A 25,878-nucleotide genomic window follows, 5' to 3' on the forward strand; every position below is an offset into this window, starting at 1 on the left:
TCTGTGATTGTTTACAATGTTTAAAAAAATTGAGAACGCCGCCAGTTGTGAAGTGAGGGCAGTGATTAAATTCCTCAATGCAAGAAACGTTCGCCCATGTGATATTCATCGCCAATTAAAGGAGGTGTATGGAGACAATGTAATGGACGAGTCGTTTGTTCGGCGGTGGTGTCGCAACTTCAACATGGGGAGGGGGAACACACACGACGATGAGCGTTCGGGGAGACCGTCTGTCATTACAGACCAACTGGTGAGCTCAGTTGACGAATTCGTGAGGAACGATCGGCGCGTCACAATTGATGACATCTGTGAGCATTTTCCCAATGTTTCTCGAACAATTGTTCATGAAATTGTTAAACACCATCTGCATTATGCAAAAATTTGTGCAAGATGGGTCCCTCGCGTATCTCAATGAGCTGGCGGCGAAGGACTATGCAGCAGGAATACAGAAACTTGTCACACGTTATGACAAATGCCTTAATTTGCTTGGAGATTATGTTGAGAAGTAGTTTAAAGTATCCTCTTTCAAATAAAATTTTTTATGTTTGTTAATATTTACTTTTGTGTCTTTATTTCACGAACGGGTACTACTTTCCGGATGACCCTCGTATGTTATTTATATCACATGGTTATTTCATTCATCACACATTTATTTGACTCAATGTCTCAAAACATGACGATCACATAAATAAACCGGCGGCGCCATAGGCCAACTTAAGGTGTAAATGAGAATGAAATGGAATATACTATTCATCTTCTACTCGACATGCAGCAATGGTATGTGTATTAAGTACGCTATTTGGCATACCCATGGGTATTCAAAAACTGTCAAATAGAAGCTGAAAAAGTTTTCACAAGTTAGAATCCAAGTCACACATAAGAGTATGTGAAGTCTACCTTGTGGGCCGACCTCATGGCACATCTTTGATTCCATCAGTCTCTGTGTACCTTGATGAAATACCCATGACCTTCGGGGGAAACATCAGTATTTCTGAGAAGCTAACTCATGATGCAATTACAGATTCAAGCCCATTGTTGGGTACTCATTAATTATTGAGTTAAGCCTACTGCGTACCCATTATCCTGAAATGGAGACATGGCTAAAAGGTCTTACGTTTTTTCCATCAAAATGCTTGAATTAATTTCATTGAGATTAGAGAAAGTTTATGACAAAAGGATTGCTGTTTCACGACCACCTTTCAATACACAATATTGGTAGAGTTTGGCAAATAATTCTCTTCCGGAAGTTAGGCATGTTAATTTTCTCTATATCTCAACAGTATATGGTAATTATTTCTGATGATGTCCATAGCGTTTATCTCCGGAGTAGACAGAAATCATTACTGGTATATTTACCAGTTTATTATTCCTCGCCAGAACCTTGATGTCAAAGGGGAGTGCATAAACTGAATAGTTATAAGAAATACAGTAAAACATTCCTCTGAATGGTAAATTAAATAGAATAATAATGTGATGAGAGATGCATTCGGAAAGTTGTTTCATCATAGGAAAGAACCAGGATATTTTGTACGGCATTTTGGATGAGCAAAATGTAATGGAAAACTCAAAACTAAAACACACATTATCAAGTATTCAAAATGCAGGAATCTCAAGAGTTTAGTTGAAGAGTGCGAGGCTAAACGAACAAGAGAAAATATTTGGACCACAAGTGTCCCTTCCAGACAGTGTGGATTCAATTCACGATGCTGAGTAGTTCTTGCGTACTATTTCCCACGCTGTCGACTTGAATGAAGAACATGGGCACCACGGTGATGACATTTAATTATTAATACTACGACAGAAATCTCTTTAATATGCTGCAGACTTTGTCTCGTCTTAATCCTCATTCTTCCCCTGCCCTCTAATTCGTATGAAGAATAACCCCTCTGTTTTTCACCGGAAAATTGACCGATCAAATACTTTCATTCTCCCAGGCAAGGACTCATAACTACGATTGTTTGCCCTTTCCCTCTATTCCACCTTCTCAATGGGAACCAGAGTGGCTTAAGATGGCGTTTAACTGTATGGAGGGAGAATAGAACAAAACCTGGTCCACAATGAAATTGCATTCTTAATTACAACGTATACAATTGCGTTAGGAAGAGCCATAAGAAAAGAGGACGATATCGAGATTCCCAGGAATACAACTGCATAGCGAAGAGCTCGTAGTGGTGGCTTAAATCTGAGCTGCGAAATTAAAGTTCATTTCAACGTTTATACGTAGGAGCGCACTGTTAAATCGAAATCACAACACTTGACGCAGGATATATTTTGATCGAACATTCCAAATTTTTATGCGCGACCTGACAATATGAGGATGGCTAAAAAGTGCAAATGACATTAAAAACCGTATCGAGCGATGGCAACCCCCGATTTGTATCTTCGTATTTTCCCGATTCCCGTCATATCAATGGACGTCGAACGCACTATGTGCACACGTAGGGATTCTCTGACTTTTTATCCGAGAGGCTCCACAATTATGGCAGACTAATTTTGTTTAAGTTTAAGGAAAGCTATAGAATTTACTAGGATTTTACGGTCGCCAGCTTCATCACAGTTCGAAAATTTACTTCTAACTGCTATCTTTCACGGCCGTACGCCCCTAAAGACACTTCTTATCCTGCCGAAGATACCTAAGTGGCCCACGAACTTCTGCAAGGTTTCCTGCAAGGCTCATTCATGCCGTTCCTTCTAACATACACGTACGTGTATACCCTCTCTCCGGTAACACCAGCTTCCCCTCCCTCCTCCGCAACTGAATAGGTATATATGCTTTACTCAAAGGCTCCCTCCTTTCATTAATTCGCCGGTTACTCAGGAAGAACAAGACAGGCTGTGTTTTTTTCTGGAGGATACTTAGTTCCCTTACATTTTGGCTCGACGAATGTTTCGCATCGGGTAATGCATGCATCTTTGCTCATTCGTGGTGGTTCATAAGTTTTATCGCATTGGTGTTTTATTTTTGATCCCCTAAATACGATTATTATTACCGCGCGGGAATCTTCTAATTTATATATTTCGCCAAACTCAAAAGCACCCAGGGAAACTTATTATTGGGGTCTCATGACCGGTCGGAGACCGTGAATATTGCGGATTAAGGTATTTCTTCTTCAAGAGAATATTATCTGCAAAAACTTTCATACTAATTCACAAGCGCTACGCAAGCACTTTAAAAATAATACCGCATTCAAGCATACCCCCACATGACAAAACTTTGCTTCACAATCAAAAGGGTAGACCTGAAAGGCAAAATCAGTCGTCATCCTATTCTGAAACGGAAAACAAAGATCGAGTGTCCAACCATCTTTAACTGAATGCGAAACCACCTGAGGAATATATATATATATATATATATATATATATATATATATATATATATATATACATACATATTTATTTATTTATTTATTTATTTATTTATATTAGCTTAGCTCAATTGTATAATACAAATCCAGTAAAAACACACTTTATGAACCACGTCGAGAGCCTTAATAGACCAAGGTATTAACCTATTTCTAGAGAAAATCTATCGCAATCCCATCAGACTGCCTCTATTATTTGCTGAACTGGGTCACTTACTTTGGGAAAACTTCTGTAGCTCGCGTTTTTACTTAATCTCCATCAGCCTCATCTTGTTTTCTTCCCAAAGGGAGCCCATTTTGTTGATAGCATTGCCCTCTTTCATGCGTTCGGTACATATGACCTCCCTAACTTCCCTCTATATGTGTTGGCCTAAAAAACAACTTTTAACCCTCTTTATTTTTGTTATCAGTTGGAGCCTTGTTGCTCTCAAAATAATTCTTTCCATGGCCATAATATATTTTGCTTATTTTTTCCTCTATGTACTCTATTTACTATTATGTCAATTCCAAGTTTAATGGAATAAGACGAAATTTACAGGTTTCTGCAATTCTCAAGTATCATTCTTCGTTGTTAACTCCTACTAATACTCAACTTTAATTTCCAGAGATCATCACCCTTTGACGATGGCGGAGGAAAATGCCGTTTTCGTCCGCGGAGCCTGCAAGTCCTACGGCGAAAAACGAAATGCAGTCGTCGTGCTGAAAGAACTGAACATGACCGTTCCGAGGGGAGCAATGTAAGTAACGATTTAACGAGACATTCACCTTGAGTAAATAAAAAACATATAAGGACAGGCCGGCGTATCGCGCAAGATATGGTTAATCTACTTTGGTTCCAAATTGAGCATTTAAATGCTTCAAAGAATACTAGTCAAGAACGAAAGGAGTAGAGAGAAAGCGGAAACGGCTCCGGCCTATATGCATAAAACCCCAGAATAAATTCAGACTAAATACTCTACAAGCCTTGGCGTATCCATAAATTCATTTATACCTATATCACTCTACAACAGCACTTCTAGTGTTGAGTACTGTAGACTTTCAGAGCCCAAGAGTCCATTTCATGATCGTCCATCCAGGTAGCCCCTCCCAATGACAATCATTCCTCCACCTGGTCAAACAGCAGTATGGAGGGCTGCTCTTCGAATGGCGTACAGTCACGACAGTTCTCATGGCCAGGCAGGTATTGAGTTAGTGGGTCGGTCACTCAGCAGCGACCGAATCAACATGGAGGGTGTTAGCTCACCAGCATTTAGGAAACAATGCCCCCTAACGGTTACAAGGACTGTAAGTACTTAAAATTAGAGGTTGATGGGAAGCGCGAATTGAAAATGCAGGCGGGGGATAAAAATTATCATGTTTCACTGTACAATGCTTTCACCTTTCGTGGTATCAAGTCCATGCATGTTCCGCTTTCACAATTTGATTCAGCAAATTGAAAGAGCCCGACACCGTTTGAAGGCATCGGTGTTATCCCATGGTGTGGGAAGAAGTTGAAAGCCTTTGGATCACATGAGGGCACTTTACCCTACGGCTGTGCGCGCGTCATTCCAAAGAGAAGACAATATGATTGCATTGTGGAGTCCTCGCAGATCTCGGTTGTTTTAAGTGCATAGAACATGACTTCGTGCAAGTGCTGGTCAGGGAGACAACTCTTGAAGACGGTTGTCACACAGCAAGGATTTGGTTAGAGGATTGGAATATCTGAGAGTATATGCGTCTTAATCTCAGCACCCTAAGGATGGACGTTTCAGGGATTCAGCAGGGTATTTTTGTGACTTTCATACTGCCTTCATCAATGTGTATTAGGCCAGGAATAAATTTGTTCTTGGTGCCGAGATGAATAAATAAGGGTGCTAAAACCGGAAATATTTATAGTAGACAATTGAATCATCCTATTTCAGAAGGGAGCATTATTCTCATTAGATGAACAAATACTAAAGGGTTTCCAAAAAATGTTCACATGGCATTAATTAATCGCTTATGCTTTATCTTTCTCCCGTGCCCTACATGCAATGACCTCTTCTCAAATAGTATTTTTCGGCAAGGCATAAAAATGCCGTATGAGCGACACATTGATCAAGGAATGGTGCTGACCAAGAATTGTGAGTGACGAAGTTCATCCAGGTACTCTGTTGTTAAGTTCATAACAGATGACATTGCATATGTGAAATGATTAACGGTTACTGCATCGACAAATATATACATTTGTTCTCTATATAATCTTTCCGGGTTATGCCGCTGCCTATTGAGCATTTTATATGACAAAAATTTCGTTCTCAGTACTGAGAACGTCCGTATCTTTTCTTCCTTTTTTCGCCCATTCAGTCTTTCGCAATTACATATTTTCTCAGTCTAAACCAGTGTGATTTTTCGTTTTAAAATTGTGTTTTTTTAGTACTATCTCCTCCTCCACATTTATAACGTTTGACGGAAGAATATATCTCATCCCCCTCTCAGCTACGGACTGTTGGGTGCCAGCGGCTGCGGGAAGACGACCCTCCTGAGTGCGATCGTAGGAATCAGATCTCTGGATTCGGGGCAGCTGAGAGTCCTCGGTGGCAGCCCAGGGAACAAGGACAGTGGAGTTCCCGGCCATCGGGTTGGGTACATGCCGCAGGTGAGAGATTGGTCCGGCGAAGCTGGGCATGGCCGCTAGTGTAGACACATTTGCACATACACACACACATTATAGGGCTCGCTTAGCATTTCAGCGATCATGCTGCCTTAATAAGATGGAAGAGGTGAATATTTGTGGGCTTAAAAAAGTTTATTATCTAATGAAAACAATTTAGAATGACAAGACGCAATGACCTTTAAAAATGCAATTTAACTTGTAATCTCCAAAGATCCTCGTGCTCTAGAAGCTTATAGCTCTGGAAGACCGGTATAATTATATTTGTTAAAAAAGAGAGAAGGGCTATTTACAGCGTGCTAGTACTTATATATATTATAGCTACTTATACAATAATGAAAATAATAATAATAGGAAATAAAACTAACAACAAGTGAAGATGGAAAGATCATGCTTATGTTAGGGGAAGAATCCCTACTTATCGTACAGGGAAGAAACTGGGAGAATGACGGAACTCATGACAGCGAATCTGTACGGAGAAATTATGAATAGGTAACTCAAAACTTCGATGCGTTGCATAACAGTGAATCATTCATAGTTATGGGTTTCATGAACGGACGATGAGCGAATATAAAGGTTTTTTTTACTTCGACGGAGGCTGAAGAATATGATCAGAATATAGTGGAAATGGAATTGAATCAATAAGTTTCTGGAGGATGGAAATAGATCCAAGACAACACAGCATTTCGTAGAGCATAGACTTAGATATTCGAAGGAGATATAAGAAAAAATGCGAAAGATACATGCGAAATGCATTACGAAGGGGTTTCAATTTACATGGAAGAAATTTTGAGATAATATTCCGATTCTCAGAGGTAGACATTATTTCGCACAAGTACATTTTTTATAATGCTTTATGTTTTATTTATATACCCTCCCAGCTACCGCTAGGGAATGTGGCAGGTGGTGAATACACACCATAATAATTTTACCCGAACATGACCCTACTGCGGTCGAACAATGTTATTATGATCCCCTATCGTTCGTTGAAAAAATGACATCTGAAATCTTTCTGTTATACACTTAATGTCTCTAATTTTATTTGCATGATCTCTCCTACCGTAGTACGATGGGGGTAATAATGCGCTTTCAACATCACTGCTTAAGGGACCTCCTTCCAATTTACATAAGAGTTTCAATCTGTAATTTAACCTTCGCTCAGTGAGTGATTCCCAGTCTAGCTGCTCTAATATTTTGGATAAGCTAATAAGTTTATCATGACAACGTTATACAAATCTAGCTCCTCTACGCTGCACGCGATCCAATTCGGCAATTAATCCGATTTCGAGAGAATCCCATATCCTTGGAGCATATTGTAAATGAGGCCTAACCAACGACAGATAACATTTCTCTTTGACGTTTTTATCACATTTACCAAGTACTCTTCTAAAAAATCCTAGTTTTTTGTTAGCTTTCTAACACATATTCCCCGTATTTGTTTCACCCAGGAGAGTTCGCGAGTGATAGTAAAGCCTAAGTATTAAATTGAGTCTACGCATTCCATTTCGTTGTTCCCAATTCAGTAGGCGTTCGGGAGGGAACTGCCCTTTTTCCAAAATTTTATGACTACGCACTTTTTTAAGTTTCATTCTAATTGCCAAGTGTCGCACTAGCGTTGCATAGCATTTAGCCCATCCGATAAAGTTGGTGTGTCCTCAGGATCACGGATATCACGGTAACCACTGCATCGTCGTCAAAAAACGTATCTTACAAGTGACTACGGAGTCAAATGTCGTTAACGCAAAGTAAGAATAAAAGAGGTCCGATGGCACTTCCCTGGGGAATATCTGAAGTAACTTCTACTGCATTTGAGCCAACTCCATCTATCACTACTCTTTGAACCCGACCAATCAAAAGTCTTTAATACAACCCCGCATATATTTATCTATGCCATATGCTTCTAGCTTTGCGAGTAGTTTACTATGAGGTACGTTGTCGAAGGCTTTCTTAAAATCTAGAAAAATTGCGTCCACTGGAACACTGCTCGCTCCCGAAATAAGAATATCATGGACAAAAAGCACAAGTTGTGTCTCGCGGGATCTACCTTTTCGGAAACCATGCTGATTTTTGATTGATAACTTCTGATTATCGAGGTGTCTCACGATCGAACTCATGGCTTGATTTCATTGCAGGACATAGCTTTGATGGATAGCCTCACCATCGGGCAGACAATGAAATATTTTTCGTGGATCTACGGAATGTCAACAAAAGACTTCGATAACCAACTGGAGTATTTCTTGGAGCTACTCCAGCTACCGGACGGAGATACGAGTATTGCTAAGTTAAGGTAGGTAATTAACTAAAATATTAATCATCACAAAAACTAGGTTTCCCAATTCATTCGGTTTCCAGTGTCCTGGCAAAAGACAACTTCTCCACGTGCAAGTGGATGTAGTACAAGTTGTAGTACATCACACAGTTAAATACGTACTCACAAAACTTGAGTAATGAACTGTGAGCATGACGGTTTCAAAATTTGCTTATGTATCTATATAATTGACTCCTTCAGGCCCGACAACATGACTATCATAAAGGTGAAAAATAATGAAACATTGTACAGCAGATGGAGCCGTGGCAAGCTTTGAATTATGATTAAAATTCCTAAAATTCCCCGTACTCAAAAACCAAACAATTTGCTTTCAATTTGAGTTTTACTGCACTAAGGCCACCAAATGATCCATCTAACTCATTTGCAATTGCTTATGACATATGCAATTCACCTCTGATTTAAAATACGTTATTAAAAATGGGATTTTCCATGTCTTCTAAATATCTGACTAGAACTAAAAATTATATTATGTCAATGAAGTCAAGCTCAAAAGGCAGTAATAGTAAGCATTATAAGCATTCTTCAATATTATTTATAATATGAAAATAGAATTATACAATACATCTAAGCTTCATACACGTAATTATTCCAGAAAATCGTCAAACAAAGACTTTTGAGAGCGTTGACGCTTAGATTGAAGGAACTAACTCAGGAATTCGGACGTGCGGACGGCAGTTTTGACTAGGGATATCCATAGAGAAAAACTTTGTGTATTTAAATATCAAACAAGTATATTACATTATGCAAGGAATGAATTACTTTTATCATTATTTTCATAAGATGAAGAATATTTCCAAGTGGAAATTGGCAATCACTTTTTTTACACATCGATTTATGACAAGTGATGTTATCAACTAAAATGTGTTTTACCGACCAGCCCTCGTAAAGCCCACGATTTTACATCGTAACATCAACGTATCCAATGAACAACTTCACAACACAGTTTTTTCTACCCGGAAAATAAATTGATTTATCGAAAAACTAGGTATAGAAAAACTATATGGTCAGCTAACATAGTTGAATATTTTCGGATTCCGAAGTTCAATTGAATCTGAAGCTCGATTTTCCGAAATGTGTCGTTTCTTCTAGCATAAAAGCTCCTTGGTGACAGAATTGTTTCAACTGTGCTTCATCATAATTTAACACATGGGCATATAAATGATTCCGGCACGACATTACGAGGGAGGAAAATCATATACCTCGTCAAATATCGTGCTTGAGATAGTTTTATAGTTTTAAAAGTTGTATTACTATTCCCAAGTCTGAGAACTTGGGGTTGGCGATAAATCATGACGAAATTTAAATTTCAATATATATTTCTTAAGATAAAATAGGAGGGCAAAAACTAGAGCAGGTGGAACAGTTTACCTATATCGGAAGTGTTTTGGACCAAAATAGTGAAAGTTGTGGGCACATAACGAGAAGAATTGCGTTCGGCAAAGAAGCTTTCACAAGGGGAGAGAATTGATGTTAAGAAAACCCTTTTTAAAATTTCGACATGGACCGTAGTTATGTACGGCGCGGAAACATGGTAAATGAAACAGGATGATAGGCGTAGATTGGAGGCTTTTTGCGAGTGTGGAGAAGGATGGAGATGGAGAAGTGGACTGAAAGAAAAACAAACGAGGAAATACTACGCGAGGTGGGGGAAGAGAGGGGATTGCAGGGAGAAATCATCAGAGAAATCAGGGAAAGGAGGCAGAAAAAATAGATGCAAAATATATTGAGTCGCAGCGGTATGTTGAAAACTAAGATAGAGGGGAGAATGTTAGGTAATCGATGAAGAGGCAGGAAAATAATAGGGATGTTGAACGGAATGAAGGAAGGAAGACAGCATACGGAGTTGACGAGGTGCTTGTTGAAGAATAGGATGTTGGGTTTTGTTTTTAGGTGAGAAATGGGATAGCCGCTGTACCGTTTGGTTCCTTTTATCCATTCAAAATATACCTTAACCGGTAGATCACTTGTCATAATAATAAAAGCCGGCTTGCATTACAGGTAATCCTTAAGCTTGAGATTTTTATTGCTGTTACCTAAATGTCTTCTTTGATATACTTTCGTAAACCCACTCAAAACTGTTCACGGAATGAAGCGGCGGGCAGCAGAGGCGGGTTTCCTTGATGGCTGCCCTCTTTCACGACCCTGAGTTGCTGATCCTGGATGAGCCCACTGTCGGCGTGGATCCCGTGCTCCGTCAAAGGTAACTAAAATCCTGCATTTCTTCTCTAAATCAGCAATTGGCCCTAATATTTTATTAATTGTATGCGTTCATATTAATTATCCGTTAGCATGGTGAGAAATTGTATGAAGGAAGGTAGAAAGTTGGCGCTAAGAAATGAAACTCCCCCTAATGACTTTACTACGATTAAAAATGGTCTTTTTAAGTTCTACACGTCTCTGTAGTTTGACTATTACCTGAGAGTAAACAGAGGGAAATTATCAGTAAGAGTGAAAAAGGAAAACATTTTTACAGCATGGAATAGCGGAATTTTTATTCAAACTTGAATAAAATTAAATTATCACAATAAAAGACTGGTAATAAAATGATGTAGGGAGGGTAGCGCAAAAAATGGCCCACTGTCTCACAAATCTATCTATTTTTAAAAATATAGATACATACGTTTACATGATTTCAAAGTAGCATTTGAAACATATTAGCCATGTGATCGAAAATACTCTACACTGCTATTTGCATTCACAGATATATGATCAGGCTTGTCATTCAGCCTTTCAGACGAAAATAACAAATGAAAGTCTCAGCACAAATCTATTTTTTCTTAGCCAACTCAACACTCGGTTACATCTGAAAACATTTAAATGGCCAAGATTCACTACATTTGAGATGTTAACTAAACCATAATTTTTTCCTTCCAGAGTGTGGACTTATCTGGTGCAGGAGACGAGGAGGAGTGGGAAGACCGTTATAATCACCACGCATTACATTCAAGAGGCTGGGCAAGCGGACATTGTAAGCACATCCTCCAACACAAGTCCCGACTCAAAATTACTCAATTCTTCGCCAGAATAGTATTTTTCATTCTCAGAACGATATTACTGCTCATTCTTTGAAACATTGCCGTAATTCATAGCTTGGAATTGAAAAAATCTCCGTTGGCACAGATTTAAATAATATTACCGGCAAGGAGGTGCATTTTATTATCCCTTCGTTTTTTATACATGTATTGCAAACCCGAGTATAAATTCTTCGTTTGACGCAAATATTCTCACCTTTTGGCCGGAACTGCTGTAAATTTTATGGTATAGATTATTTTACTATTACTTGCTAAGAAGTTGTGCTACAGCTTTGCATAATTTATAATTCGTTCAATCAGAGGCTCGAAGTCGACAGAGTTCTCTCCGTGGGGAGATACTCTACGGCTAATCCGCGGATTGTGAGTGTGAAGCCTACCTTGGTCATGAAAGTTGGCTGTCACGCGTGGGATTTTTATGAGGTGCCACGTGACTTCAGCCGTCCCGAGAGCCTCCAAAAACCCAATCGGAATTAGCTGATTAAAAATAACAAAAGTAAAAGCATCATAGATACTCTTACGCTAAAAAAGCCCTGTTCAACACACAGAGAAAAATGGAAACTACGTATTGGCGTGTAATTCAGTGAAAATACAAATCTGAAGAACGTGAGGAAACTCGAAATAGCTTTACTTTGCCGAGAAGCTTTACAAGTAAGCGTAACACTGCCTTACCGGGTCAGTCATTAGCTTAAGCAGTGGCTCTCAAAGTGGGCGCTACCCCCCCCCCCCCCGTGGGGCGGTGCTCCAGTCTATGGGGGCGAAAAGAGGCAAGGGGCGCCGGAGAGTCCTGACAATGTGACCTTTGCGGAGGCTCGGTAACCTTCCTTTTGTCTCCGTTTTAAAGATTCGTTTACAAAGTTTGCATTGTTTCCCGCATCTGGAAGTAATTTAAACCAGGTGGTGTTTACTTAAATTTTAAAGTAGAAACGGTTGAAAAATAGCCTAGCCTTTCTCGCACATGGGAAACTTTTGAAGGGGTTTAATCTCATTTGGTCTATCGTTGGCTCAATTTCACGACACTAAATACTTCGGCAGTAAGGTTTAGTGTGAATCAAACGGTTGTGAATCCGGAGAGGGATCAGCTGATCTGATAATTAGATTCGGTGTTTTTACATTAAATATTTACCAAGATAACCATTTTCCAAACGATTCAGTGCCAACGATTTTATTAAGGCTGTACTGATAAGTTATTTTTAATTCATAGCATGATATAATTCTTGTTATAATACTATTATATACTTTTTTGTGTTATTTTATGGTGGTTAAGTATATTACGAAAATAAACGGTCAGTACATTGTATATGTTTTCATGAAATGGTAATATATAGTTTAAAAAAAGGAACTTTTCTCTCATACTTCGTACATATACGATTGAACTTTCCCTTTTCCGGCTAGATGTCAATTAAATAAATTCCTGGTTCACTGATCTAAGTCACGGTTTGCTGCAATTATGCATTTCCTTGAAGCGTAGCTTTTGTCAAACAATGGGTAATTTTCACAATAATCCTTTGATAAAAAGAAAACTTGGGAAATATTTCACCTTCACGAGTAAAGTGAGTAGCAAACATACTTCTTCACAAAATTCTTCTTAATGATATACCATCAAATGAGATGGTGGCCTTGCTATGGAATAAATTTTAGTTGAACCAACGCACACACAAGTATGAAAAAATTGAACCAAAGCCAATCACCGCGACAGTCCCTTGAACTGCCTTTCTTATGAATACAATTTAGGAAATTGCATGGACTAATATGATACATAACGACAAAATAGGAGCCAAAGAAATGTTATTTCACCCTCAGTATTATGAATCGAATTCGAGAGGATCTTATTTTTCAGCCGAGTGTTTGGTTTCTGTATGAAAGACGGCAAAGTTGTACGTGCAGACCTCTGGCACAAACTCCCTACGCACCATTTTCGAATTCGCGCACACGTGATAAATTTATGGCATTTGTAAATGAAATGTACGATATTTTTATAAAACAAATTAACTGCATTATTATTTTCAGTTTACTGAAGTAAAACTACTATCGTTCAAAAGCAAAATAACGTGTAAATAACTCCTGTTTTATACCAGGTATGCAGAACAAATACAAAGATTCAGCCTTGCTTATATATGTTTGAAATTATTCCGTAAGCACATAAATATTTTGTTTCGATTTTTTCATATGATTATTAATAATTTTATTTGAAAAAGCAACCACTTTCAGATTGAACCCACGTCTTATCATTAACTCACCCTTGTATTCTATTTATTCAATATATATTAAATTTTATTTTAACAAAATTTAATATTTAAATCTTTATTGTAGAAACAGAAAGGCAGGAAATGATTCACCAAAGAAGAAATGTAGACAGCATAATGTGAATTATCTTAAATAGACACTTATATAGTCCCTTATAAACAAGCACATGATCATGTGCTTACTATGCGAAAGGGTGTTTTCAAATGATGCGGTGAAACCTTCCAGACTAAATGACCATTTTAGGATGGCACTTCCTGGCAAGACAGAAATGACTCCAACATTTTTTCAGTCACTTCGTGACCGAGCGCGAAACCGCCCAATACTTTCAAGTATGTTGTGGAATGCTTCAAACATATCATTGATGGTTTGCGTACATCATACAATATTTCTATATTAATTCCCAAATTTGGAAAACCACATACAATTGGTGAAGAACTCATCGGCAGTAAGTTTTCTGCACGAGCCACCATACGTATGATGCAATAAAAAAATTTGCCCTAAGCAACATTTCAGTTCAACGACGAATAGATGGAATGGCTGAAAATGTGGAAGATATATTGTGCAGCATCCTGAGAACAACAGAACGTGCATTAAAGTTGGGCGAGTCAACTTTGCCAGGAAATTAATTGTGTTCTGGCTTACGTAAGATTTATTAAAGATGAAAATCTACCTCTAGAGTCGTTGTTTACAAGGCATTGGAAATTAAAACTAAAGGGGAGTCAATATTTCGTATTGTAGAGCAGTTGTTCATGGACAAAAAATCCACTTTCTAACATGCTTGCTGTTGCGACAGACTGAGCCCCGTCAATGCCTGGTCTTCATCATGGCTGTATTGCATACTTGAGAAAATATGTGCCAAATATTTTTTCTATTCATTGTATTATTCGTCGACAACATCTAGAAGCTAAAATACTGAATGATCGCCTTCACAAGTCCCTAAACAATGTAATTACAGCGGTTAACAAAATCAACGCCCATGCTTTTAATGATCGACTTTTCGATCTTCGATTTTCGACTTTCGATCGAGAGTTCTGTGATTAGAACGACGAAGATTTCAAACGTTTGTTACTACACACGGAAGTTCGTTTCCTATCAAAAGGCAATTGTATAAGGCGCTTCTATAATCTTTTTGACACTGTCGTGTATATTGTTGAAGAGGAAGATACTTTTCTAAACGACAACCCTAAAAAGATTAGGGGTGACGTTGCATTTTTGTCGGAACTATTTCAAAGTTCAATGAAACGAATTTACAATTGAAGGGAAATGCGTAACCTTATAAAGGCAAAATCTGTGGTGACTGTTTATTTCCAAGTTGATTTCATTTAAGCGCAACATAGGTCGCCGCGAGCTTTATCACTTCCTTCCCTGCTTAAACTAGAAGAGCAAGCTGGTTTTGGTGATGACGATTTAATAGCTTTTTATAACCATTTACCACCTTGAATTAAAATATGGCGTAGCGATTTGAGGATGATCTTTTGCGGTAAATTCCAGACTGGGAGATAAATCCGTTTCTAGATTTTGAGGAAGTTGGAGTATTAGAGGAAGAATTAATTGGACTACAAAATGACGTTGGAATGAAACCAAAGTTTCAGATAAATTATCAAGAGTTTCGGTTACAGAAGGGGGTTTCCGATCGTTATCCTGCGTTAAGGATGGTGGTTAAAAAACTCCTTGCATTTTCGCCTTCATATTTGTTGGTACTTGGTTTTAGTGCAGTCATTCAGCGTATTTCCAAGCAGAGAAAACATACTTCAGATTTATGAACGCGGTGATTGAAGACTGAAGATAAGTGACAATAAACCGGACGTTGGAAAACTGGTATCAGGTCATCAAGCCCATCCATCCCATTAACATTTTATTTGATGGAAATATGCTTTTAAATTAGGCAATAGAATCTTCTTAAATGACTTCTAGACCATGAAAAACTATAATCAATAGTCACTTAATTGTTAAAATAATTTTAACGAAACATGATTGGTTAATCTATATTCATGCATTGAAAATGTTCATGTCATATGATTGCTTGATTTAAGTAAAAAAATGACATTTAAACTTCTGCAAAAGGCTTCCTTAGAATTGTTTTGATAATTTATGTAAATGTAAAAAGATATTCTCACCTAAGTTCCTTTTGTTGTATATTAAGTATTTTGAATCAATATGATATGAAAACAATACCTCTATTGGAATGTAAATAAAAATTTGATTAGTTATTGTTTTTAATTTAATTATTTCAATGTTACTCATTTGATTATTTTGTTTTGTGATTTTTATTATTATTTTAAAGCTATCGATTAGGGGGCGTTGAGTTATGGGTTTATGGAACCAAGGGGGCTCGAAAAAGTTTGGGAAACACTGAGCTTAAGTGTTAAATACGGAACATTTTTTACTCTCTGTTTGAAACGATGCGCTGGTTATGCAAAAATGCATCCAGATACGACAAGGAAAAACTTTATTTTAAATGAGAAAGTCGTCCGTAAAAATGGGAAACAATATGGGCACCTGGTATTCTTTAAAACGTTCAGTATTCTAGAAATAGGCAAGACCCCTGTGGTCAATTACCCCTTCCAAAACTCATCAACAACAAATGTTATACTAAGAATGGTTAATTTATACGTCCCAGTATCACTCATTTTTCCAAAATATGTTTTTACAGCTGGGCCTGATGAGAGGCGGTCGCCTGATGGACGAAAATTCGCCGGAGACTTTGCTGAAGACGTACAACACGGGCTCCTTAGAAACGGTTTTCCTGGTCCTTTCAATGAACCAAGAAATGGCGGCAATTGAACGGGGAGAACAAGAGAGGCCGACGCATGCTCTTAAGGTAGCGTACGTTTTATCATAATAATCCCCAAGCCAGTCTGTTAAGATATTTTTTTACTTTGATAGTTTTCAAAGCAATTCTCCCCAGTGGAGCTCTTGCCGTAAACACGAAGACTTCACACTCCAACTTACTTCACATTGAAAATGGTAGTTTAACTAGTATAGTCCACGAATATACCTTTCAACATTTACAAATTACTTTAATGTTTTCCAGAGAGTGAATGCCTGCGATTCTGCTGCGTATAATTCTGAGAGCAACGAGGAAAGAAAACCTCCAAGGAACAAAGAAGTGAGTACAAATCTGCGCATAATTTTAACGATTTACAGGCATAAACTTTCGCTTAAAGGCGCGAAAGATTACGCAAGTTTTTAGCCAGTACTTCTCAGAGTTAAACATACGTCTGAAGTTAGCCACAACTTTTAACAGATATCTGCAAATCTTAAGACGCCATTAGGTCTCAAAATACATTAAAATATCATTTATCAATGATGTTAAATAATGGCAAAAAGAGCATATAATATTAATATAGAAAAACTCAGTCGTGATTTGAATGGAAAAATTGGATTCCAAAGGTTTATGATAAGAGTTCATGAAAAAAAATAAAGCAAATACTTTGGCTTTAGTTTGGTGCCTTCCATTCACATGACTTAAGTTCACTTAGATTTCAGTTACATTATTTCATCCCCTTAATATCTTAAAAAGTATGATTGCATGTCATGAAACACCGATAAATTACGTCCATATGAGTGAAATTATCCTAGTAAATGCACCGTAATTCTCTGCCATACAGAGATATAGCGGTCATATATTCTTTCTCTGCGGCTATATCAGTTGTTTAACGTAAAAAAATATCATTTTATCGTAAAATCAATATGAATTCAAATACGTACATACTAAAAAGTAACCCAATAGATAGATGTGTTACAACACTCGTGAAACTTTATCTTTACAAAATATTCATACAACTATTGATAAAGTGCAAGTGTTAGATCAATCCAAAGAAGATATATTCCCGATACTGTAATCCATGTACTCGCATTTTTTTCCTTAGAAGAGTTTTCCTGACAAACGTGGTATCTAATGGAAAATTAACCTTTCTTTCAACAGTTTGTCTCCAAAGGGCAAGACTGGGAGATAAAAAGGAAAAGAAGGGCGAAGGTCGGAAGATGGAAAGCGATGTTCTTGAAGAGTGGCTTGAGATTTTTCCGGTCACCAGAGTAAGTATACCTAGAGAAACATTCCACACACACGCACAGGCGAACACGCGCACGCATGTAAAGTCCGGTCAAAACGTGTCAGGATATTTTGAATAACGCGGCACGGGAAGCGTAGTTTGCTTTACGGATCTTCACCGAGGGAATTACTAAAATCCCACATTATATCCTCAGGTCTGGCCACACAAACGGAGTAAGTGAAATCGACTCCGTAGCTGGTACATGTGAATGCTCGTTCTCCCTCACACATCTCGCTATCACAGCGAAGTAAAGACGCTTCGCATTTATTTACAACTGCAAACAGATGTATATCACTATTTTACGGACATTACATGGAACATTCCCCACCAAAATACACTTCTCCACCATTGCATAATTAGTAGACGTCCCCTAACTCCCAACCACAACTCTTAAGTGACGGTTGGCAAGGAATGGCGATGATTTCTGATGAAATAGAATCATGGAAGGCCAATTGTTACAAGACTAGTTACGCTCGAATTCCAATGGGTACATACGCAGTCCAAAAAGAAAAACGATTGTGATTTTCACTTTAAGTAAGAAGTTTTTTGAGCAATTATTTTCCTTCCAAAGCCGTTCACAGTTACTTTGAAACTGAATGCTATGATTTCCCTTCCGAGATCATGAGAAAGATATGGAAGTTATCATCTCGCGGAAAGATCTTTTAATGAATCCCAAATTTTTAGCAGCTTTTCCGCAGTCTTTAGCAATTTACAGCCGGAGAAAAGCTATCACTATCATTAATCAACTGAGTCACCAAACTGTAAAAAATATATATAGCTCTGGCATTTGATATGGCCTTCATCTTGGATACTGCTATACTCAGACATTGTAATTATGATCATAAAGCATTTTCTCATATACCTAATTATTAAATTAGCAATAACTGACCGCCAATTCTTCTCTGTTGAGAATACCACTATCATATGCCGATTCAAAATGCGATAGATATCATTCAGTTGCAATAAATACTCACAAGGGCGGCATATCACATTTAATAAGACTTAATCAATTTCAACCGGTGCAGCAGGGGGCTTTTTAAATGGCTACTCTTCCCCAATAACTCATTTTGCGTTAATTTCTTCCTCCAGATCCTTGGCCTTCAATTTTATCTTCCCACTCGTACAAATCAGCATCTTCTTCTTGGCGATTGGCGATGACCCGAAGCAGCTGCCTTTCACCATCATCAACCACGAGAATCCTAATTTGGCAGAGAACTGCACCAACTATGGCCCGATGACCTGCGACGACCCTTATATTGGTTGCAGATATGCCCAACAGCTCTCCAAGAGTAAATACTTCCAGGCAAGTATTTAAGCAAGGGATATACAACGATACTGTACACTACCCAAAGTTTCTTTCAAGTACATCTGTCATCCAGGGAATCATTGAGAACTCAAGTGTTGAATTTATTCCATGAATAATTCACTTCAAACTGTATTATTTCCAGAAAACAACAGTCGATTTTCATTCCTTTCTTTAGAGGAAAAGAAAAAGCTCCGAATCCGGTTGGGGCATACTTCCCTAAACCAGCCTTTACTTCCACATACTTTTGATATGTTGAGAAACCCATTTCTTTCTCTGTCCTTGGACCATACAGCAATATCAGAGTTTTTACTTGGCTGAGAAGTCGGTGCTTGCCTATTCAAGGGAGACAACAAGGGAACAACGTTATTCTAAACCCTTATCGTTTGTGAAAAAATTGACATCTTAACTCTATCTGTTCTAGCTTAATCTCTCTAATTTTATTTGCATGATCTCTCCTACCGTAGTATTAGGGGGGTAATATTACATTTTCAAAATCACTGCTATAGAGACGTCGTCCTAATTTATGCTAGAGAGCTAATCTGTAATTTAACCTTCGCTTTGTGAGTGATTTCCAGCCTAGCTGCTCTAATATTTTGGATACGTCAAAAAGTTTATCATAGAAACGTTTTACATATCTTGCTCCTCTACGCTACACGCGATACAATTCGGCAATTAATCCGATTTCGTAAGAATCCCATATGCTTGGAGCATAATCTAAATGAGACCTAACCAGCGAAAGATAACATTACTCTTTGACCTTTTCATCACATGTATCGAGGACTCTTCTAATAAATCCTCATTTTTTGTTAGCTTGTCCACATATTCCCCGCATTTGTTTCACCTAGGAGAGATCGCGAGTGAGGGTAACGCCTAGGTATTTGATCGAGTCTATACATGCCATTTCGATGTTCCTGATGCAGCAGGCGTTCGGGAGGGAATTGCTCTTTTTCCAAAATTCATCAATACGCACTTTTTAAAATTTATTTCTAACTTCCAAGTGCCGCTCCAGCGTATTTCAAGAATAGGTGCAAGTCAGGTCTTATAGGGCCTCATTCTTAGCATTCATTAGGAAGGAATTCGGTTGTAAAGTTTCGTTCGATCAGCGTTAATGCCATCTCAAATAAAGAGAAAATAAGCAGTACGAGTATTAGACGAACAAAGGGTGATAACTGCAAATCCGCATGAAGCTGAGGTAGTATTTAGGATCTTCAACAAAAGTAGATAGAAGAGGGTAAATAGGGTTTACTTCAGGGTTTGTTAGTTGTGTTACAGAAAGGAAGAAGTACCCGTGACACCGTAACAGCAATTATGCCACTAATATAATGAAATATCGAGTACAACCAGGACGCATTTGTTTGCTTAGAGGACACCTAGAAAGTGTTCGACAGAGTAAATTAGGTGAACTAACAAATATATCACGAAAGGAGAAGTGGTGGTCTAGACGACTTATTCGGAACCTGTTTACGTCCAAGAATACAGAGGTGCTAGTAGCAGATGGAGAGTCAAGATGGGGGTGTTGGGTAGGGAGGTAAAACATGAAGGTCTATTCTTGTTCCCCATGCTTTTTAACGTGTACACGGTGTACATGGTAAAGGTGGTGATAAAAGTACTGGAGGTAGTGATGAAATCAGGTGGGACATTCCAAAAATCAGTTAGATTTGCGGATGAATAAGCTTTATTTAGCTAATTATCCAAAGGATTGCAATCGTTAGTGAGCACGTTAAACAATGCCATCGGTATGGGATGTAAATGCAAATCAGACGAAGATAATGAAGTTCTCGAGAAATACGAAGGCTACGTTAAAAATTAAAAGTAAGGGGCATAAACTAGAGCAGGTAGATCAGTTCAATGATTTGAACAGTTTTTTTAGACGGAGATCGCAGTGGCATAGCGGAAGAAGAAATGAGAAATGAAAATTAGCTTTTAGAGCGAGAAAAAAGTTAATGGCAGGGACCTTGAGTAAATGTGTAAAGAAAAGATTAGTGAAAACTCTAATATAAAGCGCAGTTTTTTGCGGAGTAGAAACTTGATCGCCGAGGCAAGAGTATGGGCAAACATTCACAGGCTTTTGAGATGTGGGCATGAAGAAGAATGGAAAAAGTAAACTGAACCGAAAGGGAAACAAACGAGGAAGTACTAGGCATGGTAAGGGGGAGGAGAGAGGGTTCTTAGGAGAAATTCTAAAAAGGTAAGATAATTGAGTAAAAAGTATTTTACAGAAACGGCTTCGACTACCGTACAGTAGTTTTGTTTACACTTTTAATTGTGGTTGAAATTACTGTTTCATTAATTATTAATACTGAATGAGCAATGCCAATACATTAATAAAGCATATTGATGAACATTAAGGTAAGCGACTATACGGGTAAAAAATCCAAACCTTTTTATAGGAAATAACGTAACTTTGTTCTCCACAAAAAATTTACTCGAAAATTCCGAATAAATTTTCCGTTGGAAAACAAAGTTACCCTTTTTCTTTTTAAAATGAAAGATTTCCACAAAGTTACACCGGATACAGCTAACCTTATTTTGATTGCCAATTCCATGGAATTCGAAACGAGATTTCTGTCAAAAGTTCCAATAGGAATCAATTTTTACCTATGGCCCGAATATTATTCATTCTTTCGTTTTCTCCATGAAATTTGAACAATGCGAGGAGCCTCAAGGCACCTTATATTATGACACTGTCGAAAACCGATCCGGCCAACTTTGAAAGAAAATATTAAAAATTCATCATCATCATGCTACCTTTAATTGGACGGTTCTTAGTGGAATTGATGATCTTAAGGTATTTCTATCATGTTTTTCCCGTTTCAAAGCTTTATATGCTCTTCCTCCCTTTATATCCATCAGCATCCCGAATTTCCCTCAACTTCTCTTCCCATCACTCTTTCCTTCCATAATGACCTTCTGCATGCAACCGCAACTTGATATACGTATGTCTTTTCTATGTTCCCTTTGACTTTCTAATACAATATAATTTACTTCGTTCCTCCACAATCCACAATTACAATCTAAAATTTTCAGTACCTCATTCCTAGCCCTGCCAATCCAACATATTCTCTCTATCCTTCGCCGCGGCCACATCCAAGCTTTCATTATACTTTTATTATTTATTTTTCCTCGTCGTCTACATTTTAGATATTCCATTAAGTACCACACTCCAAACGACATCCATGACAAATTTTTTCATGATTATAACTTCGTGATTCTAGCAGTTGTAAAACTTCCCCATTCTCCCGAATATTGCCTTTCCTCAAACAAGCACCATTTTAATGTCCTGCGTACAACTCCCTAACTGTGCGTCGTGGTGAGTGGTCCCACTTACTCAGATTGAGAAAGTATAGTTTGTGGGAACGTTTAATGACACGGAGTTATTCACCCGGATGCAGGTCAAGTTCGTGGACGACGAGAAGGAAGCACTGGAATCCGTCCGAAGGGGATACAGCTGGGGAGTGCTCGTCATCCCAGAGAATTTCACGGAGTCGGTCCACAGGAGGAGGCTGGAAGGGCTGGACGTGGATGACTCCATTGTCGACATTGGCTTCATGAACGTCTACCTCGACATGTCCAGTAAGCTCACTGTCCTAACAGAAATTCTTTTCCTAAACTAGATTGAGGAAAAAAAACTTACGGCTTTCACTGCTTGAGGCGGCAAATCAATTTAAAAGACCCTTGAAAACGGTCGCCAATAAAATATAAAGCTATCTTAATAACATAGTTGGAAGTTAAGATGATTTCATCTGTATGAGACTTATTGCTATAACATGGCAATAGTATATTACGGATCAAACTATAAGTAATCGTTCATTGGCTTGAAGCTTCGAGCAATGTAACGCAAGGAATGAAGTTCTATCCAAAGATTTCATAATAAACTTGACAGTAATCCCTAACATTAATATAATGTCGACTCCGGTCGCGGCGGGGTAGCATTCCCGCTTGCCAAACCCAAAGGCCGCGGGTTCTATTACCGCCTAGGTGGATTTTCCTTCACCTAGGGCTTATTTGTCATTGTTTTCAATATTATGTTAAGGGGATATATGGAAGAAGGAACTAAAAACTCTCAACCTCGCCCCAATAAAAAAGACAATAATAAAATAATAAAACATTTCTCCGATTCCCTAACTCATTGTTGAGTGGCCGTTTATTCAAATTTGAATGATTTATCTTCAGTGATAAAATACGAGGTTTTTAATTTCTGGAGTCAAAGCCAAGACTGTAAGGTGATATCACATTTTTAACCCAAGTATCAAGATGTGCCGCAAAATGTGACCCTCACGGGAGCACATCCAGAATTCGGGTTTCATTAAACGAATGCTCTTCAACGCAAGTTATTAACTTTTATAGCAGGTTCGCCTCAAGGTAAATGAAACGATACAATTCCAAAATCTTAGCCGTTTTGGCCAGAGTTATTGGCTAATTTCCAACTATCTCTTTGTCGAACATATGAAGGGCATTGTTTGAGAAAAAATACGAAAAATAAAGTCCAATATCGCTACAGGTACAGGGAAAGCCCATTAGCAAGTTTCGTTACATCACCCTCGCGAAGTACAGCCCTGAGTCAACTAGGGCTAACTTAAACCTCGAAAATTTTAGAAAAGATGTTTACTATTCTTCCAGATAGTTGCTTAGCATTTCAGTTGCCATAAAAATAGTTAAAGCAGCGCATTAGAGGTAAGGTATTAATTTAGTTACTATGTATATATATTCTCCTTATACAGGATGAGACACAATATATTTGAGGTAAGGTATTAATTTAGTTACTATGTATATATATTCTCCTTATACAGGATGAGACACAATATACACCCTGATTTGACGGGTGAATTGTAAAAAAACCAACCAAATAAAAAAGGCTTTTATTTCTGAAAAATAAATTCAATTCAATTTTTTTTATTAGGCTTTGAAAATTATTTCATCCAGGTGACCACCTTTTGTGAGCGATGCATATTATGAGTTGTTCAAAAAAGTTTTCGAAAACCCTTCACAGAATATCTTGCGTTATTCCAGCAATGACATCTGCCTCCTTAAGAGCTTCCAAGGTCATCGGTCGAACTTTGTAAACCTCAGCTTTAAGATATCTCCAAAGAAAAAAATCACATGGGCTCCAATTCGGGGTGCGAGGGGGCTATAGAACATCCCCTCGTAAGGAGATCAGGCGGCTGGAAATTTTTCTTGCAGGATTTGGCGTGATAGACGCACGATATGAGCCGTCACCATCCTCTTGAAACCAAAAGCCTTCCTCATCATACTTCCATTTTTGGAAGTAAAAAGTTCTCCAGCATCTCACAATAGCGCACTGAGTTCACAGCAACAGTTGAACCTCGCGATTAAAAAAGTAAGGGCCAATAATGCGCACAGGACACAGCGCTCCAAACTGTCACTTTGGGGGCTATGAAGAGGTCTTGGGTGAAGTTCACGAGGGTTGTCAGTCGCCCAGTAACGAAATCCTGCTCATTTACTGAGTCGGAGAGGTTCATGCGCTTAATCGCTAGACCACAGCACCCTCTCCACCACATTATCATTGTTCTTAAAGAAAGTTTCTACGACAACACTTCGATGCTCATCAGACCATTGTATGGTAATGAATAAAAATGGCGTTATTTCCCCCAGCTAACGCCACTACTTCCACTCCACTAATTCATTTGCGCGCTCTTTAGTGATTTTCTTAAACCAAGAAGTTCATTCTGCTTCACCCTGCATAAGCACATTATTGCACTACCACCGCATTCGTCAACCATAAAGTTGGTTTGACAGGTGAATTCACCTCATACCAACATTAAGTCAGGCCTATTGCATGTGAAATTAGTGGCATTAATATGGAAAGCTGCCTAAGGTCTCCCAGAAAGTTCTCATAGTCAGAAAATCTCGCAGTTTGGGCTTAGCTGGAAATTACCAGAATTATTACCAGGATTGGAACTCGTGACCATTCTGTCAATAGCCTGTTGATCTATCCTCTACGCTGTTACGCTACGCTCCTACGTGAATGCATAGCAAGATCGAGAGTTACGACAATCGTTGGAGAAAAATTTTACTCCTAGAATCAAGACATGATGCAGTTAGCGCGTGGGTGGTTCCCAGTCACTGCATCGACCATAATAAGCAAACAAATCCTCATACGAACTCCGAACCACCCAGTAGTCATAAGAGTTGGCAAGCACCTCCATATTAAAGGGAGTATTGAAAAAAAAACAAACATTTCATCTGCAAAAATTTTCTGTATTTTTAGTCTTAAGTGCACTCCATCTTATTAATTTTATGAAACAGAAAACAGTGTCTTCCTGTGTTAGTTTTGATAGAAATTGACATCGTAAATCCAAGATTGTAGACATAGCCTTATGGCAGAGGGGGACGATACCCTTTTCACCAACTCAGCGGTTTGACGTCACCGAGTAAGTGTCCAATGAAAGCCGTTTCCCCTTCCACCTCACTTTCTAGCTCCGGCGGAATTCCTAGCGGCCGAACAGCGTTGTCACATCTGCGAATAAATGCACTTAGGGCGGGGAAGATTCGCTATAAATGCTGGTTAAGGACCTTAAATTTGACAACACGGACAACGAGAAACAGAAGTGAACCTTAAGGCAGTCGGAAAGGGATCGAGTGCCCCCTCAAAAGCATTCCATATCCCCATTCTGTGAATGGCCGGAAAAGTTTAAGGCGGCTGCCATGAGTTGGGAAAAAGGGTTTTCCAGCAGTAGAAAATAGATTAATGATGAAGACACACCTTTCGTTCTCACGAGAAACTGATATCCCGGGCACATTCATATAGTGTTACTATAGCAGCGCCATCTACCTTCGTTTAAATGATTTAATTCATTTGTGTGAACAAACAGAAAAAATTGGATTGTTTCTAAAATTGGTGAAACGTATATAATCCAAAATAAGCTTTAAAACCCACTTTCAATTATAAATAAGAAC

At 38.3% G+C, this 25,878-nt stretch overlaps 1 protein-coding gene across 1 annotated transcript in view; it reads left to right on the forward strand.

The window, feature by feature from the left end:
• The window catches only part of LOC139687733 (ABC transporter G family member 20-like), an 86,797-nt gene that overhangs the window by 50,209 nt on the left and 10,710 nt on the right, over nucleotides 1–25,878 (forward strand). Inside the window, exons 2-11 of the mRNA XM_071585002.1 lie at nucleotides 3,968–4,099; nucleotides 5,820–5,979; nucleotides 8,127–8,281; nucleotides 10,416–10,523; nucleotides 11,198–11,291; nucleotides 16,253–16,420; nucleotides 16,634–16,708; nucleotides 17,528–17,637; nucleotides 18,744–18,957; nucleotides 22,353–22,533. Coding sequence (XP_071441103.1) covers nucleotides 3,987–4,099; nucleotides 5,820–5,979; nucleotides 8,127–8,281; nucleotides 10,416–10,523; nucleotides 11,198–11,291; nucleotides 16,253–16,420; nucleotides 16,634–16,708; nucleotides 17,528–17,637; nucleotides 18,744–18,957; nucleotides 22,353–22,533 — 1,378 coding nt within the window. The 5' untranslated portion in view covers nucleotides 3,968–3,986. The remainder of the gene's footprint in view (nucleotides 1–3,967; nucleotides 4,100–5,819; nucleotides 5,980–8,126; nucleotides 8,282–10,415; nucleotides 10,524–11,197; nucleotides 11,292–16,252; nucleotides 16,421–16,633; nucleotides 16,709–17,527; nucleotides 17,638–18,743; nucleotides 18,958–22,352; nucleotides 22,534–25,878) is intronic.

The sequence above is a fragment of the Hetaerina americana genome, unplaced genomic scaffold, assembly GCF_022747635.1.
Source record: "Hetaerina americana unplaced genomic scaffold, ioHetAmer1.1.p SCAF_2, whole genome shotgun sequence".
NCBI lineage: Eukaryota > Metazoa > Arthropoda > Insecta > Odonata > Calopterygidae > Hetaerina > Hetaerina americana.